Source organism: Medicago truncatula, chromosome 7 (assembly GCF_003473485.1).
Source record: "Medicago truncatula cultivar Jemalong A17 chromosome 7, MtrunA17r5.0-ANR, whole genome shotgun sequence".
Lineage (NCBI taxonomy): Eukaryota > Viridiplantae > Streptophyta > Magnoliopsida > Fabales > Fabaceae > Medicago > Medicago truncatula.
The window spans coordinates 24,055,792-24,074,804 of NC_053048.1; the positions used below are offsets into that span (position 1 = coordinate 24,055,792).

The 19,013-nt window shown below is 33.1% G+C and overlaps 3 protein-coding genes and 1 long non-coding RNA gene across 4 annotated transcripts; 3 read left to right on the forward strand and 1 right to left on the reverse strand.

Annotated features, from left to right (window-relative positions):
* The first annotated feature begins 2,911 nt into the window (after positions 1-2,911).
* LOC120577159 (B3 domain-containing transcription factor VRN1) lies at positions 2,912-5,970 on the forward strand. Its single transcript, XM_039828234.1, has 6 exons — positions 2,912-3,288; positions 3,569-3,657; positions 4,032-4,488; positions 4,718-4,842; positions 5,298-5,595; positions 5,683-5,970. The coding sequence occupies exons 2-6, from the start codon at positions 3,577-3,579 to the stop codon at positions 5,727-5,729; spliced, it is 1,008 nt and encodes a 335-aa protein (XP_039684168.1). The 5' UTR covers positions 2,912-3,288; positions 3,569-3,576; the 3' UTR covers positions 5,730-5,970.
* A 5,285-nt stretch (positions 5,971-11,255) lies between these two features.
* On the forward strand, positions 11,256-12,017 carry LOC120577036 (B3 domain-containing protein At4g01580). The gene is made up of 2 exons (XM_039827931.1): positions 11,256-11,386; positions 11,517-12,017. The coding sequence occupies exons 1-2, from the start codon at positions 11,315-11,317 to the stop codon at positions 12,015-12,017; spliced, it is 573 nt and encodes a 190-aa protein (XP_039683865.1). The 5' UTR covers positions 11,256-11,314.
* A 161-nt stretch (positions 12,018-12,178) lies between these two features.
* LOC120577184 (uncharacterized) lies at positions 12,179-14,554 on the forward strand. The gene is made up of 3 exons (XR_005643239.1): positions 12,179-12,306; positions 13,904-14,204; positions 14,279-14,554. It is a non-coding gene; the product is annotated as an uncharacterized lncRNA (long non-coding RNA).
* A 2,686-nt stretch (positions 14,555-17,240) lies between these two features.
* LOC25498134 (putative F-box/LRR-repeat protein 23) lies at positions 17,241-18,334 on the reverse strand. Its single transcript, XM_013592948.1, has 2 exons — positions 18,089-18,334; positions 17,241-17,657 (listed from the first exon to the last, which is right to left on the reverse strand). The coding sequence occupies exons 1-2, from the start codon at positions 18,332-18,334 to the stop codon at positions 17,241-17,243; spliced, it is 663 nt and encodes a 220-aa protein (XP_013448402.1).
* Between the last annotated feature and the right edge of the window lie 679 nt (positions 18,335-19,013).

Consider the following 19,013-nt stretch of genomic DNA (forward strand, 5'->3'; position numbering starts at 1 on the left):
CTAGTCTTTATTTAGAATTATTTATGTTCACTGCTTTTCATGTAATTATGTATGACTACTAGCCCTATTTATTAGTTATATGAATTGATCTTGGATATTAATTGACTACTAGCCCTAGCTATTAAACCTGAACTAATAATTTTGTTTGGCTTTACATATGAAACTAGAGATAGGAAGTTGTGAGTTATGACTTCAGGATTAACGAACCAAACATTGCTTCCGCAATTAGGAATCGAGTTAAGAGATTAAGAGGTTATAACTTAGGAACGGGTTTTGACTTAGGAGATTGATCAAAACTACTAGGTTATTCCGTCGTAAAGCTAGGATTCGAAAGTCTTGATCATCTATTTTAGAAAATCTAATTTTTAAACCAATTTAATTGCACTTCTTTACAATTTAATTGCAATCAAAGCAACTGCCTATGGCAACCATAAATTTAATACATCCTTTAGTTTAACAAAATTGATGATTAGAAATTAACAATAGTCCTTGTGGATACGAATTTATTAGTGGGGATGGGGGTAAAGCACTGTTATCTATAAAAGTTTTAGAGTTACCTGATGGGTCTAATGCTTCTTGTTTTCCGGTTCCTAGAGACTCAATCCGTTCATAAGTATTCTTATGTATCTCCTCTTATGGGTCTTGTTGAATGATTATTGGAGGTGCTTTGTTCTTCAGACTTGCTTTCAACTACTTTAGGTCCTTATGAGTTTTCTTGACCTGCATTATTGTCCTATGCTCTTACATGATCAATTTCCTCTGCTTCTATTTGAAACTATTCTTCAGACTAAAAGGTCCTCTGTCGTTTTATAAAAGGCACTTCTTCTTCCTCTTCTTCATCTTCTTCGTTTACCACTACTGATACTTGAGTTGGAGCCTCTTTATCGTTCCTCTTCTTGAAATTCTCCTGTAATACAACTTCTATACCTTGACCTTCTCAGTGCTTTCTTGAGGTGATTTGGTAGGAACATACTCTACAATTTCATCATCAACAATATCTCTTACAATGTCCGGTCTTACCCTAGTAGAAGAAATTGCCCAACTTCTTAACCATTCTTTCAACATGATTCAATGATTTGATTGATGGCTTAGAAACTACTTTGCCTTTGCCATTCCCCTTAAATTTATTACGTTTTCTAAGCTTCTTTTTAAATTTTCCATTATTGACCGTTATAATGGTCTTTTCCTTTCCTTTGTTCATGTTCCTTTCAACAGTTCTTAACATGGATACATGTTGTGGAAGAAATTTGTCTATTTCATTCATGAGTAAATTCATGACAAAGTGACTGAAGTTTTCTGACAAAGATTGCAAGATAAGATCAATAGCAAGTTCCCACTCAATGGGTACACCCAATCACTCGAGGTTTTCAACATAACCAATCATTTTGAGTATATGAGGTCCTACATTAGTTCCTTCTGACAGCTTAGTTTGGAGAAGGGTCGTGGTAACTGGTAACATCAAACCTTTCATGCCTTGCTTGCTCTTGGTAGAGCGTCTTAAGATGTTTGATCATATCGAACACATCCATGTTCTCATGTTGTTTTTGCGGCTCAAAGTCCATGGTTGATTGCTTGATACAGAAAACTTCCAAGGCATCATCGACATGCTTCTTGTAAGAATCCCTTTTAGCTCAGGGAGTTGTAGCTGATGGCGCCGTTTTTGAAACAGACTCATCAAGCACATACAACTTCTTTTCATGTTTGAGGACAATCCTCAGGTTTTAGTGCCAGTCTAAAAATTTTATTTTAGACAGTTTCCTTCTCAATGACGCGCTAGATGTCATCTACAGTTTTAAAATATGAAAAATAAGTAACAAGAAAATTAACATATTTTTTTTAGTATTTAATTAAATATGCTCTCACCATTTTATTCAAAAAAAATTAACTTCAACAATTAATTCGGAAAATCTCGTTGGAAGATTTTCTAGTGGTTAAAATCCTTATTTCACCTTCTAATGAGTCAACGAAGGCTGATCACCCAAAACTTAGTTACTTAGGTAGGAACTCAATCTAATTGTATCTTATCCAGCTTTCAAATAGATTTGGGCGAGTAACTCTTACTCTAATCTATCATATAGACATTTCGCAATTATTGCTTCTAAATTTATTGTCATCTTATTAAAATTTCTTTAGTTAAGTTAAACCCAAAAGAATAACAATTGGGTAAATTAAATTAACGCACCGCAACTTACTAGTATAGAAAGGATGCTTCACAAAGGCAAACCCGCACATTTCGATATTAGTCTTGAAGGTGTTATCCTTTTGAAAAACATTAAACTTAATATATATTAGAGCATCCACAATGGAGACCCTCAATTTTGAGATATTAAACGGGTCCCACATTGACACGTCATTTTTTTATAATTTTTTAATGATAGTGACTAATAGGTACTCAACCACTCCAATAGATACCCTCTAGCAAAAGATTTAAATGGGACCCACCAATAACTCTTTATCATTTACATTTCAATAAAAGTAACTAAACAATGATTATTTTATTAACAAGTTGTATGTGGTCCACTTAAGAATGGAGTCTTAAGTGAGACCCGGGTCTTAAGAGACCCCCAAATTTTTTCCCACAATGGAGGTACCTATTAGGCACCGAATCTTAAATGGTTAAGACCTCACCATTGTGGATGGTCTTACAGTTGTCGGTTCCAAAAAGTTGGCATATATCTATTACTAATTAACTCTAGTGCTTAGTTATTGTGACTTTATTACAAAGCTTTCTAAGCTTTTATACTCTGTTACAGACCAATGAGACAATCTAAACTAATCCTATAAACGACCGACCTTGCTTTTCCAAACTATATGTATGAATAATATTACCTTGTATTTTAAATAAATTACATATGAGAGAAACCCGTTTTACATATGAAGGTGTGGATGAGAAGAGAATGTACATGTAGAATTCAAGAGAGAGACACGACACACAAACAGTATCCCAAAATTCCAAATAAATTAAAGGATTAGACTTTTGACCCCTTACATTTTTTTAGGTCTGGTCCCTTCAGTCCTCTCAAGTCATTTTGGTCCATTCTGTTGCTTTGTGTTAAAAGAACGTTAAGTTAATCAGACGTAGCATACCAGTGGCTTTCTTTATCGTTTTCACATCAAATGAGATAGAAGGGAATACGATTGAAAGGAGGAAGAAATAGAGAGAGAGAGAGAGAGAGAGAGAGAGAGAGAGAGAGAAGGGAATACGAAGGAACAGAAGAACAAAAGCGAAGGTAAGAAGGAATCAGAATCGCAAGGGGAATGCTAATGTGAAACGCGAATCAAGCTAAGGTTTGTTTATATGCTCTATCTTCTCTGCGTTTTTGGATTGTCTGTTGGAGAAATTAAATTTAGGGCACCAATATGAACAAATTAAGGGACAAATAAACGAACAAAACCTAAACCCTACGAAAAAGGAATAAATTATGGACATCGATCTTTTATTCGTTTTTTTTTTTTTTTAATAAATGATTTTCTGTTATTTGTTCCAAGAAGTCTTGAAATTAATTCCAGTAGAAAAATGAATTAAAACAAACCAACTCATTCGTGAGATTTTATGCTTTTATGTTAGGCAAGATCATGGCTAGTGAAATTGCTGAGGTGAAGCCAATCCAATTTTTCAAGATCATACTTGCTCAAAACCTTCTCCAAGGAAACCTTGTAAGCCTTTACTGTTATTTATTTATTTATTGTTTTGAGCATGTTGTTTAACCTAATGGACTGCACTCCTAAATTGGCAGAACAATTGATTCATTTTCGTCTGTCCGGTTGTTTCATTCGGCCTTATTTTTATGCATTTTTCTAAGAACATTTTTCTTTAGGACCCGCAAATATCTCTAAGGTCCCTTAATACGGCTAACTCACGGAATAAACATACATCTGCTAGATAACTACCTGACGGTTTCTGCCAATTTATTCAATTTGTCCCATTTGGGCGGGGGAGATTGTGTGGAGCTGCCAGTGTTTCCTAAAGTAATGTAAAATAATTTTATGAGTTATATCATTCATATTAATACTGTGTAATTAATTAACAGAGGATGCCAAGAAAGTTTGTGGAAAAATATGGAAAAGGTCTACCAAAAGCTATATGTCTAAAGACTCCAAATGGTGCAAAATGGAGATTAAATTTGGTTAAGAGTGATGGCAAGATATGGTTTGAGAAGGGTTGGAAACAATTTGCAGAGCATCACTCTATAGGTCATGGCCATCTTCTGCTTTTCAGATATGAAAAAACTTCCAAATTTGAGGTACAAATCTTTGGAAAGAGTGCTTTGGAGATAGACTACTCTTTCAAAAGAGTTGAATCTAAAAAGTTCTCCAATGGTCAAGGAAATAAGCCTCCAAATGGTGAAAATTGTAGAGCAGCTCAAAAGAGAAAAGCTAACTCCTCCTCTGAATTTCATCGACAATGTGAAATTGCAAGCAGTAGTTGTGTAAAATTTGGAAAATCGCAGAAGCTGGCTGTGCAGCAAGTTGATAGAATGTCCAATGGTATAAGCTCCACTTTAACATTAATCATTGGTTTTTGTTCTCTTCAATCCTTATATTATCATTTTTCATTTCTTGAGTGTGAAGGGATGGAGTTCAAATTCAATCGGAATAGTTGTAAAAGAAACTATTAGAGTAACTTTAACTAATTTGCATCTCAAGTAGGTTTTAATTTTTAGCAACCTTGAAGATTATCATGAAAAATTTGCCGTATAATGTTCAAATTTCGCAGGAAAACAAGTGATTACTACTGCTAAGAAAGTTACAACTCTTGAAAGAGCACAATCTTTCAAAATATGTAATCCATCCTTTGTTGTTGTCATGGGTGCATCATACGTTGAACGCCGTTTTCTTCTGGTAAGCAGCAGAAAAACATTTTGCTTGTAGAACATAAGTTAGTAGCCAACCACAATAACAAGTTTTTCCCACTAAATATTATCTCTTTAACTTCGACACTTATTGAAGGTGTATTTGTTGTCAGACACATGTCAGTGTCCGACATTGACACATAAGATTACATTTAATTTATTTAATTATTCAAATTGGTACACTTGCCCATGTGTTATGTGTGGTTTCCGTGTCAGCGCCACATAGAATATGGATTGATTTTATGGATCAATCTAGGCCACATTATGTAGCCAATTGTCACGGTAAAACACATTTACAAAATTATGCAGCTAAATATCATCACATAGATGTTAATCAATTGAAATATTATAGGAAACAGTCTAGCAAAGTAACATCAAGATTAAATCTGACTCCGTGTCTTTTTTTTTCCTACATCAACATTTGCATTTTCTTTTGTTTGGCAGAATATACCATGTTTGTTTGGTAAGACACACTTTGATTTGAATAAGAAAAGAGAAGATATTCAACTTCAGGCGTTGAATGGGAGAGTATGGTCTGCTAGGTACTCTACCAGGAATAGGACGTCCGATAATGGAATAAGATTTGAACTCACAAGTGGATGGGAGGAGTTTGCAAAGGACAATAACTTGAAAGTTGGTGATGTTTGCAAATTTGAGCTCATCTCTAGCACTATACTTACCTTCATTGTTCACGTCTTTAGAGAAACAGACAATGACAAGAAAAAGTGTTCAACATCTCAAAGTAGGATGAATTGATTTTTAATTTTCATTTCATCTTATTTATTTTTCTCACATGACAAATAAATTTTTTCTTCCATATCTTATGCAGAATCTCCCCAAATAAAGGGTGAAGCAGTTTTATTTCTGCAAGGATAGAGAAAGGGAATGGAATTGGAAATCATCACTATGATCAAATCACCATCATAACCTACGAGTTTTATTTCTTTTAACAATTGAAAACACTACTAAGCAGTTCAACATACGTGCACTTTATCCTTCTTCATCTTACTTTATGTTTAACTTTTTGGATGGAAATTTTTTCAAATCTGCATTATTCGGTTAATTGATATTTCTTAGCCGATGTAAAATTTGGGGTTCACTTGTTGCTATAGTTTGGAATACCTTTATAGTTCATTTGTTCTTATAGTTTGATATTGACAATATATTTCAATGCAGATTATGGTTGCGGGAATAGTTTTGAATAATCTGGTCATAGTCATAAACATCTTTATAAGTATATGTTCATGATGACTAGAAAAAATGGAATTATTTGCTTCAATTTTCATTTTATGGATTGCTTTACTTACTATCTAAAATCGCTAAAATATGTTGAGCGAAATTATTAATTTTGTAGCCTAGGAAGTTGAGCAAACTAATTTGATGGCTTCAGTTGCTTCTTTCTTTGTTTGTGACCCTTCCTATGGTTTTCTCTTTTTGTCAGAGTCTTGGGATGTTTGTGGATGTTCTTTTTTTTGTTTGAGTTTTATGTTTGGGCCACTCTCCCTTTTTGGTTTGTTTGTTTGAGTTTGTAGTTCTCAATTTAGGAGTGTTGTTTGAGTCTTTAGATGTTTTTGTGGCTTTTGAGATGTTTGGGGTTCAAATTTGCAAACTGTTGGTTGTTATCCTTCTCTCTATTGTTCTTTTGATTAGATTTGGTTTAGTTTGGTTTTGTTCGTTTTGGTTCGCATTGGTTCTTTAATTTGTCTTGGTTTAGTTTCGTTCGGGTTAGGGCTGGAAATGAGTAGAGTCGAATTGAACCTGTCTGAGCTTGACTCGACTCGTTAAGAATTGACTCGGTTTGAACTTCGGTTCGAGTTTGACATGAACTTTTTTTCTAGCTCGAATTCGGCTCGCTTAAAGTTCACGAACAGTTTGATTCAACTCATTAGGTTCATTTCGTTTGTTCAAAGCACGTAACTTTAGATATGAAAATGAGTAAAGTCACTTGAAACACGTAACTCAAGTAAAAAAAAATTTAAATTTTTGACACATAAATATATTTGAATTTATATCATTTTTTAATTGACTGGATGAGGCTATTATTATAGATAGTAATTAACACTGGTATGCAACCACCAAATCCAGTTTTACCTTCTTGTGTCATATGTTTCTCTTATTATAGATAATAGTATCCTCCATTTTTCATGCATGTTTCAATGCGGGACTATGTTAGTTTTGAAATCCTTAAAAATTACAACAACATTGTGCACAGCGTTGTCTATCAATTTTAATGTAGCTCATTTTTATCCTCTTATATTACTAAATGTTTGTCTTAGTTTTTAAAGTATTATATATAATCAATTATCTAATTGTGTAAAATCAATTATATATATATATATATATATATATATATATATATATATATATATAATCAAGTCATCTCGTGAACCAACCAAGTTGAACTACATATAGATCAAGTTCAACTCAATTAGTTGACGAACTTAATTTTCAGATCAAGTTCGGCTCATTTGGTTCATCAACCAAGTTCGACGAATCAATTGAATCGAATTACGAACTTTTATCGAGTTGATTCGGTTCATTGTCGGCCCTAGTTCGGGTTAGTTTGATTCAGTTTGATTTGGTTTAGTTTAGTTTTGAACAGTAGATTATACTTGGGTTGTTTGAGAAGCACCATAGGTGTTTCTTTTCGTTTTTTGGTGAGTATGATAATGCTCTCAATTTATTTGTGAAGCACCTTGTTATGGTGTTCTTTTGATTGTTTGACGAGTCAAGATAATGTTTACAATTTGTTTGCAAATCACCATGCTTTGCTTTTTATTTGGATAGTTTGATGAGTCAAGATATTGCTCACAATTTATTTGTGAAATCTCATGTAGTTGTCCAAGATATCTACAACATCAATACAAGACCAATTTCTCATGAAGCTTTGCACGAAATTTAAGGTTGTTGATGGTATTTTGCTGAATCTCGTTCCATTTTTTGGATACATGTGTTGGCGAACTTCTTAGAGGAATATCTTCTTACTCTTTAAACTATGTATCATGATTTTGTCTTCTCTAAGCCTGTGGCAATTGCATATGGTAAAATTAATTGAGTTGATTTTAATGGTAAAATTAGTATAATTTACTATTCTTGTTAACCAATACATGACCAATTTCTCATGAAACTTTGCACGAAATTTAAGGTTGTTGGAGGTATTTTGCTGAATCTTGTTCCTTTTTTAGATACATGTGTTGGTGAACGTCTTATAGAGGAACATCTTCTTACTCTTCAAACTATGTATCATGATTTTGTCTTCTCTAAGCCTGTGGCAATTGCATATGGTAAAATTAATTGAGTTGATTTTAATGGTAAAATTAGTATAATTTACTATTCTTGTTAACCAATACATGACCAATTTCTCATGAAACTTTGCACGAAATTTAAGGTTGTTGGAGGTATTTTGCTGAATCTTGTTCCTTTTTTGGATACATGTGTTGGCGAACGTCTTATAGAGGAACATCTTCTTACTCTTCAAACTATGTATCATGATTTTGTCTTCTCTAAGCCTGTGGCAATTGCATATGGTAAAATTAATTGAGTTGATTTTAATGGTAAAATTAGTATAATTTACTATTCTTGTTAACCAATACATGACCAATTTCTCATGAAACTTTGCACGAAATTTAAGGTTGTTGGAGGTATTTTGCTGAATCTTGTTCCTTTTTTAGATACATGTGTTGGGGAACGTCTTATAGAGGAACATCTTCTTACTCTTCAAACTATGTATCATGATTTTGTCTTCTCTAAGCCTGTGGCAATTGCATATGGTAAAATTAATTGAGTTGATTTTAATGGTAAAATTAGTATAATTTACTATTCTTGTTAACCAATACATGACCAATTTCTCATGAAACTTTGCACGAAATTTAAGGTTGTTGGAGGTATTTTGCTGAATCTTGTTCCTTTTTTGGATACATGTGTTGGCGAACGTCTTATAGAGGAACATCTTCTTACTCTTCAAACTATGTATCATGATTTTGTCTTCTCTAAGCCTGTGGCAATTGCATATGGTAAAATTAATTGAGTTGATTTTAATGGTAAAATTAGTATAATTTACTATTCTTGTTAACCAATACATGACCAATTTCTCATGAAACTTTGCACGAAATTTAAGGTTGTTGGAGGTATTTTGCTGAATCTTGTTCCTTTTTTAGATACATGTGTTGGGGAACGTCTTATAGAGGAACATCTTCTTACTCTTCAAACTATGTATCATGATTTTGTCTTCTCTAAGCCTGTGGCAATTGCATATGGTAAAATTAATTGAGTTGATTTTAATGGTAAAATTAGTATAATTTACTATTCTTGTTAACCAATACATGACCAATTTCTCATGAAACTTTGCACGAAATTTAAGGTTGTTGGAGGTATTTTGCTGAATCTTGTTCCTTTTTTGGATACATGTGTTGGCGAACGTCTTATAGAGGAACATCTTCTTACTCTTCAAACTATGTATCATGATTTTGTCTTCTCTAAGCCTGTGGCAATTGCATATGGTAAAATTAATTGAGTTGATTTTAATGGTAAAATTAGTATAATTTACTATTCTTGTTAACCAATACATGACCAATTTCTCATGAAACTTTGCACGAAATTTAAGGTTGTTGGAGGTATTTTGCTGAATCTTGTTCCCTTTTTTGATACATGTGTTGGTGAACGTCTTATAGAGGAACATCTTCTTACTCTTCAAACTACGTATCATGATGTTGTCATCTCTTGACGATTGCATATGGTAAAATAAGTTGAGTTGATTTTAATGGTAAAATTAGTATAATTTATTAAAATATTCTTATTAATTTTAATTAGTGAAATAGTTAATTAGAGTGAAATTCAATAAATAGGGATATATTAGTGGAAAAAATAAATAAATGTTATATTGATATTCTAAAGTCACAGTTATTTGAAGACATAAAAAAATTGTTAAAAATACAATTAAAATGAGACGGAGGGGCTAATTTGTTACTCTAATAAAGTTTGATATACTCCCTCCGTCATAAAATAATTGTCTCTTTAAAAAATTTCTCTGTCGCAGTATAACTAACACTTTAGAATATCAATGCAGCATTTTTTTTTTTACTATTATATCTTTGTGTATTGAATTTCATCCAACTTAACTATTTCAATAACTACAATTAATACAAATATTTTAGTAAATAATAGTTTTAATATTGAAATTGTTGAGGGGTGGTTTTAGGTCAATTTATGACCTGAAATCACCCCTCTTCATCTTTTTCTAGTCCATTTCAATTTAAAATTTTCACATAAAACTAGATTTTTTCTTCGTGATTTCGTCATCCGAGTGTGGTGGTGTGTTATTCGTCGTCTTGTGCGGAGTTGTTTGATTTTCTGTCTTGTTGCAGTGTTCATTTGATTCATATTGAAAGATTGATTATTCAATCAAAGATTTGAGCGTCGACATATGGGTATTTCGGTCATTTTAATTTTATCATATATTTTTGTAGGCATTATATCGCTATATGCTACTCCCTCCGTCCCAAATTGTATGACGTTTTGGTCATTTCACACGTAGTAAGAAATGTAATTAATATTGTGTGGGGAAGAGAAATTATGAGTTGTTTTACAAAATTATCCTTAATAAATGGTATGGAAAAGATAAATGAAATAATTGAAAGAAGAGAGAGTAATTAATAGTTAAGGATATAATAGGAAAAATAACATTAGTATTTCATTGGTATTGTAAAGCGACATATAATTTGGGACAATTTTTTTTCCAAAGCGACATACAATTTGGGACAGAGAGAGTATTAACTTGGATGTTGTGAGTTTGTTCGCAGATTCATCCCTTATGTTTTTAGCAATGTTGAATGATGTACTCTATCAATTTGAATGAATGAATATCGTTTTGTTTTTGTCAAAAATAATTATTGAAATTAACACAATCTATCATTTCTTTGAAAATACTGCACAAACCTTAAACGACGGTTATTTTGAAACATAAGGGGTAGAACTTTTGTGCCAAATAACACAATTCATAAAATTAGAGTAATGATATTTGGACAAGAGCAATGCTATATCGCTAGAAAAATAACATCAAGAATTCTTCAAGAATAAAGAACAACCAATCATAATGAATTATTTGCCACAATTCAAGGAGATGTGGCTAAAAAATAGGAAGTGAATAAATAAATCATACAATTAAAACTTGTCAGTTGTGTCTTAAAAAAATTTGATAGTTGTCAAAATATTGTTACAAAATATGATAGAATTATCATTTCTCTAAAATTCCCATGTCCATTTGTAAACACTTGAGTGGAAAAGAAGTTGTAGAAAAGGAACGTACTCCAATAAGTGGAAACAGACGCGTGCGCATTGAACAGGGCAGGACAGGTAACGAAGAGTTTTATTTTAATTTAAATCAAAATCTGATGACAGATCAAATCCATTTTTTCAATCGTTATCTTCATATTTTCAAGATCATTTGAGTATTCAACTTGATCATGGCCAATGAATTTCCTCCAACCCATTTTTTTAAGATCATATGTGATCAAAGCCTTCATCAAGGAAAGCTTGTAAGCTTCTACTCATTTACCTTTTTTTCAAGCTTTTGTTGTGCATATAATTTCTTTCTCAAGCTTTTGTTGCCATTTACAATTAAAATATCTGTTTCCGTTATATTAATATGGTTTAATTAACTGACAGATAATCCCAAGAAAGTTTGTGGAGAAATATGGAGAAGGTTTATCAAATGCTATATATCTAAAGACTCCAAATGGTGCAAAGTGGAAATTAAATTTGGTAAAAAGTGATGGTAAAATATGGTTTGAAAAGGGTTGGAAAGAATTTGTGAAGTATCATTCTTTATCTCAAGGCCATCTTCTGCTTTTCAAATATGGAAGAACTTCCCATTTTCATGTGCACATCTTTGATAAGAGTGCCTTAGAGATAAAATACCCTTCCCAAAGAGTTGAATCAAAAAGGGTATCCAACGATCTAGGAAATAAACCTCAGAATGATGAAGATTTGGAAGATTATATAGCAAGTAAAAAGAGAAAAACTAACTTGTCATTCGAATTTAATCAACCATATGAAATTGGAAGCAATAGCTGTGTTAATGTTGGGAAATTGGAAAAGGTAGCAGCTTTGAATCATATTGACAAAAAGTGTAAAGGTACGAGAATTTGTGTTGTCAATGTCTCATGAATCATGCATACTTCACATATTAGCCTGAGTTATTAGCTTCTCATTCTTAATTTACTTTCACTTTTTGTTTGGTTAAGTTTCATTTTATGTCATGCAACTCGTTCGTTATATTTCAATTTTTAGAATAGATTAATGAAATTATGGGTTAGGGTGCTTGAATTTTGCAGGAAAGCAATTGGCTATTGCTAAGAAGGTTACAACCTTTGACAGAGCAAACTCTATGAGAACTTGTAATCCATCTTTTATTGCTGTCATGCATCCATCATACATTGATGCTGCTTGTAATCTGGTAAGCTGCAAATAAAGATTTTGCTTGAAGTTTATAATTTTTTTTAATGGATGAGGGTCATTTCTTTTTTCAGTGTTAACCCTCCGATTCTTTGGGGAAGGGGCCCCTGGTAATCTGGAGTTCGGTCGTGGGGTAAGTATAGCCTGGCCAAGTTGTTAGAGGGGTTGTGGTTGGTAGATGGGAAAATGAATAGAATTGAGGAGGTAGTGTTCGGCTATATATCTTTGGATGTGTCGGGCACTGACGTAAGTGTTGGCATTTATTTGGGCTACACCTCTTATCCGGATCCCAACAAGAGTGAACTTAGCGGTAAGAGGGATTTTGGGGGTGGAAAACTCTAGAAGTTGTGTTTTGTGTGGTTTGAGGGGCGAAACGGAGGTGCATCTCTTCTTGCATTGCGAGGAGGTACAAAGGGTTTGGAAAAAGCTTATGTGTTGGCTTCATTGTTATTTTATTGTCCCAAATAATCTTTTGGTGCATTTGGAATGTTGGCCGAAAGAGGTGTCCTCTAAAAAACTTAGACAATGTTTTTGGTTAACTTGGAATGTGGGTGATTTTGAAGGTGAGGAAAGAGATAATTTTCAATAATGGGACTTTTGAGGTTGGTGAGGTAGTGGAGAATATTAAGGTTATCTCTTGGACTTGGAGCTTGCATAGGCTTAAGATCGGTCCAAGTTTGTATTATGAATGGTGTTGGAATACCAGCGAATGTTTTCTTAGATGGTTTGGGTGGGATTTTCTGTTGTGTGGGTAACTGAGGGTGATGCTTCGGCTGGCATAGGTTCCATAGGTGTCACTGTGTGTTGGCAGTATCTTTCTTTTTCGTTGTATGGGGAGGTTTGTTTTGTTCTAGTGGGACAGTTCCTGTATTGCCCTAGCATTGGGACTTTCTATTGTTTCTGTTGACAATTCCCTTTTCTCATGGGGTTGTTTGTTTTAATAATATTGGATGTTAAAAAAATAAACAAAAGTATAGCCCGACCAAGAACTGTTCCACCTAGAAATCAAATCAGGGTTCTCCTGAACGATCCGTCTTTGAAAAAACAACAATAATAATGACCAAATTTTACCCATTAAGTAGGGTCAATAGAATTTATTTTTAGATGTTTTGGTCCCTATGAAAATCTTTGATCAAAATCTCGTCCAAACAATTTTATATGTACTAGCTTAAATTTGTGGTACTTTGTAAGGAGTAAGGACTACACACATTTTTTTTATCCTATTTATTTTGGGTCTTTACATAATAAAAAATGGAAACTATTTTTGTTTTGAAAAATATTTGAAACTACTTATTGAAAAGTTTAATGTTAATATTTAATTGTAATTTGGAAAGAGTTGAAATGTTGACATATTGTCAACGGTGTAAAATGTTTTACACTATCAACAAAGCAGTCAATCATAGATGTGACTTTTGAAGTTGTTATGATTAAACTCAAAACTTGTTAATGATCCAACGAATATGATTGATTATTTATGTAAAAAATCTTTAGAGTAACAATGTATATGAATTAAATTCATTTGAAAAACTATACTTTTACACTCACCATGTATTTACTAATACTCAAGAACCTTTGTTTTTTTTTCATTTGCTTGACAGCATATACCAAGTGAGTTTGGTAAAAGACACTTATTAGGTTTAGGGAAAAAGAAAGGAGATATTCATCTTAGGTTATTAAATGGGAAAGTTTGGCCTGCAAGGTACCTAATTAGGAAAGGCAATAGAAAAGGAGAAAAATTTGAAATGTACTCAAGTGAATGGAAGACATTTGCAGAAGACAACAACTTGAAAGTTGGTGATGTTTGCACTTTTGAGCTCTTTCCTACTAGCACTATACTTACCTTCATTGTTCACATCTTTAGGGATTCTTTTGAGATATAAACAATTGAAAACTTTCAAGGTAGGATCATGTTTAATTTTGTTTTAAAACTTTTCCTATATTGTCAAACAAATTAATTTAGCAACATTGTGCAGAATCAACACACTAAGGAGTGGAGCTATTTTGGAATAGAGAAGGGACATGAAAATCATCTTTACTACCTAATCACCATAACAACAAGAGTTTCAAAAATGTTCTTCTATGCACTCTGTTTGATCCAGTTCATGTTTTTGAACACTACTATTAACCAAAAATGGTACAACTACTATTTTGCTTCGCTTTGGTGTTTGCGCCTGAGCTTCACTTGATTGAATGTAATGCCTACTTTGTTGTTTTTCTTCATGAATTTTTGCAAAATACTTTTCACTAAAGATGTTGGAATAAGCTGTTGCAAAATACTTTTCTATATACTCCCCCTGGTTACACACACATAGCTATTGTTTCTTTTCCTTCTCAACGCAACCACTCGGTTACATAGCATGTCTTTAGGTTCATCGAACAAAACAAAGTAACCAATTCAAGCATGAAAAATCTACACAAATTGTGATTTAGATCATTAAGAAGCAAACCTTTCTTGACATGATTTCCCTTTTCCATGGCAAGGAGTTCCTCTTTGTTCTTCCCCGAAAAATGAGACAAATCCTATGTGAACATCAACATACAAACAATTACACCACGCATGCAGTCAAACACAGGTCACATGTATGCTATCAATAACAGTGTTGTCAAATAAATTTACAGGTACAGGAAAACATGGTGAATTCACGTATACAGTACTATAGTGGTCAATACACTGAGATTTGATTTTGTTCCAATGTTGTCTGCAACATCATTCCAATTCCCAAATCCATACATGTCAAGGGCCTAAAACGAAACAAGCTTGTTATGATAAACAATTTTGATAATAAGTAGATATGCCAACAACATTTAACATGTAGCGGGTAAGAAGAAAGAAGATAGAAGAGTTCCCCATAATCAAATCACATACCTCAAGAAGTAACATCTCTTCCTCTGCACTCGAATCTGGACATATAAGCGGAAAAGATAGATTATCCTGCGAAAAGAGATATATTTTAAAACTTAAAGTACACTAATTCATCCAATGCTGGAAACTTCATTCATAATGAGATTTTATTGATTTCAGCTTTAAAAGATACATACATGTATGATGATAGTGCACAAATCAAGAAATAGTTTAGAACTTCCATTCAGTGTTTATCTCATTATGGTAGCCATAAACGGAAGAAAGTTTGCCCTATGCTCAGAACAGAGTTCTGAAAAGCACACCTTCATGAGAGAAGTGATAGATAAGCATAGCTGATTAAAGCACATGGAACATGTCAGCAACAGCTTATTCCAACATCTGTAATGAAAAGTATTTCTTCAAAATAGTCTTTGGATGAGGATAATAATATATTAAGCCACTTAAACTAATTTATTAAAACAGACCCCAATACGCTACACCGACACCACATATGTCAATTCGCCACATCACTCAATATCATAGGTTGAAGTTTCTCTCGTATAAATCAACACGCCTATGTTGCCGCACAAAGATCAGCTTCAAAATTTACCTTGCAGAAACAAACACCACCACCTTGCAAAACTTGGCAGTACTACATGGCCTTGAAAGTCGGTTCCACCACAACGTTGGCAACACGATGTTGAACAACCATCACAGAGACAGTTGAAGGTCATTTCCTGCGTCTTGAGGGAGGCTAGAAGTAACCTCCTGGAAGCTTCAAAGTCAGCTCGGATTGTGGCGTTTGTCTCGTCTGAGAAATTCAAAAGTCTTTGATCAAGTCTATCAATAAAACTCAGATGCTCCTTTGCAGTATCAGATATTATGATCATGACATGTTGCTCCACCTTCACAACCATGCCAGTAGCACTTTTCAGATAAGGAAACCAGCAGATTTACATGATGAACCTTTATTTCTAGTCTTATATGAACATTATCTTCATCCACTTTCTTCACCCATCCCTTCACATTTTTCAAAACAACCTTCAAGAAATGTACTTTCTTTCTATTTGCAAATAACTTTGAGCCACTCAAACATAGGTATATATTCTATCTTCATTTTTTTACTTTTATTTTCAACATTTCCCGAGCGAGTTCACCCCAAATGACATTTTCAGCATATTTGAATGTTTTTTTTTTCTTTCTGAAAAATGTACTATTTACTTTCGGGTTTGTTTAATTTTTATCAACGCAATTGATCTGTAATTCTTTATTGAAATTGGCAATCGACAAAAGCAATGAAAAAAACAAAACTGAAAATTCCAGAACAGAAGAATAATAAAAGCTTTGAAGAATCACTTCAAACTTAAAATTAATAAACAAAGTAAACATGGCTGAAACTGATATTGCATTGCATCCCTAAATACTAATTTTGTTATTTTTCAACTTCTGTGATATTCAGCATCTTCAATTTAATTTTTTATTTAGCATTTTAAGTAAGAAAATAAAGCAACATCTGAATCTTCATCTTATCATTCACCTCCTCTTCTGGTTACCACTTCCGCTGAATTCGTGTGCTCCAAAATCGGTAATTCTAAATCTTTAACTCATATTGTTTGTATTTTTTAAATCGATTTGATTGATTTAAGATCCCACCTCTTCAATCATATCCACTGCAGCTCCACCATTTTACCGTCTCTTTTTGAATTACTCGGTTCAATTTCACATGCTATTTGCAATTTAGAAAACCTTATTTCAAACTAGAAAAGGTTTATCAAAATTATTTTGCAAGCAGGAAAACATTAAAAAAGGTTTTGAGGAAGTTTTGTAAACTGAAACAACTCAAAGTTTTCTGGTTTGTCACTTGCTCTTTCTGGTTCAATAATGTATGTTGCCTAATTTGTCATTGAACCAATAAACATAAACGAAAACCACATTCACAATCATTTAGCAACAAATGCAAGAAAATATAATTTTAATTCGTATTAATAAAGCATGCTAGCCATGTATGTGTACAAGGTTCTTGGAAAATTTAAGTGCACAAGGCAAAAGTAATACCTTTTGAGTCTCTTCAAAGGTAACCATCCAAATTACCATCACGCAGAAATATAATAATCGTAATATTGTTCATCACAGTCTCCAACAACGTCAATTGGAAGTATCAAGTATTTGATCTGATCACGGCACCTTTTCTTGAGACTTCCACTCAAATCAAGACGAAAACAAATTCTGAGGTCAAGATATTCGAGAAGAGGGCATCGATCAAGAATGACAAGCAACTCATCATTAGTGAGTGTGTTTCCAATCATTGAAAGATAGCGAAGCTTAGGCATGGTTTTTGCAATAGCTAATGCATCATTCCACTTGATGCTTCTGAAGAAACTTCTGCTAAATTTTAGTGATTTCAGAAGAGGGCAAAAACGACCAATGAATTCAAGAGAATCCTTAGATATGTTGCTAAATGAAATGTCAAGCTCCTCTAACAGTGGAAATTTGTTTGCAACTTCACTGAACTGTTTGGGCGAAATATTTTGACATATTGTTAGCCGAATGCGCCGTAGGTTACATCCACTGTGAGATTGAAAAAAAAAGTCATTAAACTCCAAAACACCATCAATAAATCAGTGTTTTCCATTGCATAACATAAAAATAGCAGTTTGTTCAAATTTTACAAAGCTATAGTACTAAGTAAGGTATCGCAGAAGACTGGTGACTTGTTCTATTTCCCACTATGCTATAGCCACCATTTGACAACACTAAAATAAATAAATCAGTAATTTCATAAATGAATGCGTAATTTCGCAAGACTTTAAAGAAAACAAAAGGAAAATAAAATTTACCACTCTGCTATGTATTTAAGGAGATCGTTAGTGCAAAAATGCTCAATTTCAATTTCTTTCAGGTGACCGCAACTTCATTTAACAGCATAACGACAAATATTTACCAAATCCATATTGTTGCAGGGACAACGGTCATTGTATCCCATGTGAATGGTGCGCCACATGAGAGGTTCCTTGCAAATGTTCCACCATAGAGCACACACTAGGGATGCACTTGTCACAATTTCAACTGCATTAAGCCTTTGAAGAATGTTTTGTGTGATATCTCTAGGAAGGTCAAGCCAATTTGGCCCCTCTGATATCTCCCTTTTTGCTTTCTTTTTCATTGTTTGACTCGAACATGATGCCATCGTGCAAACAATTTCTTTCTTTTTCATTGTTGCGACTCGAACATGATGCCATCGTGCAAACAAGACACCTAAACATTTCCAAAGTGAAACAGCACGGAGAATAATAAAAAACTGAGTTTATTGAAACAAGCTTTAAGCACATTGATGAGAGCTAAAAATATGAAGAAAAAGAGAGAAAATATAAAATGTGATGTTTGGTATTTACATTCACTTTGTGAATCGAACAAAAAGAATAATAATATAGCTTATGGAAATAAAACCCTAAATTAAACAATATCAGATAAAAGGTATTCTAATTTTAAATTGGTGCAAGGGTTCATGTTTAAATACAAATTTAGAGAATCCAAACAACAAAATTTTGAGGTTGCTTACTCTAATTAGTAATAAAACGTTCATGTTACAGGAGTAGTATGAGAGAAGGAAGAAGAAAAAAAAAACAAAGAACGATGAAAGAAAATCAAATTAAGAGATAGTGAGAAGTTGAGAACCTTGCTAAAAAGTTGTTAAGATTGCCGTATGAGTGAAAGCAATATGCCGAAGACAAATAGCTATGTTAACTCATTGTCTTAATTTGTAACCTAAATCCAACTCGCTTAACTTATCATATTTTATTTTTGAGCAATGATATTTGTCCATTCATTTAATGATAACTTTGTTGACAATTTTGTTTTCCTCTCTT

Excerpts from the sequence above, each read along its gene's own strand:
- LOC120577036 (XM_039827931.1), top strand. The coding sequence starts at position 11,315 with ATGGCCAATGAATTTCCTCCAACCCATTTTTTTAAGATCATATGTGAT. Across the intron at positions 11,387-11,516 it reads GCCTTCATCAAGGAAAGCTT|ATAATCCCAAGAAAGTTTGT; the intron begins GTAAGCTTCTAC and ends ATTAACTGACAG.
- LOC120577159 (XM_039828234.1), top strand. The coding sequence starts at position 3,577 with ATGGCTAGTGAAATTGCTGAGGTGAAGCCAATCCAATTTTTCAAGATC. Across the intron at positions 4,489-4,717 it reads AGTTGATAGAATGTCCAATG|GAAAACAAGTGATTACTACT; the intron begins GTATAAGCTCCA and ends CAAATTTCGCAG. Across the intron at positions 4,843-5,297 it reads TTGAACGCCGTTTTCTTCTG|AATATACCATGTTTGTTTGG; the intron begins GTAAGCAGCAGA and ends TTTGTTTGGCAG.
- LOC25498134 (XM_013592948.1), bottom strand. The coding sequence starts at position 18,334 with ATGGCATCATGTTCGAGTCAAACAATGAAAAAGAAAGCAAAAAGGGAG. Across the intron at positions 17,658-18,088 it reads CCTGCAACAATATGGATTTG|TTCAGTGAAGTTGCAAACAA; the intron begins GTAAATATTTGT and ends TCGCCCAAACAG.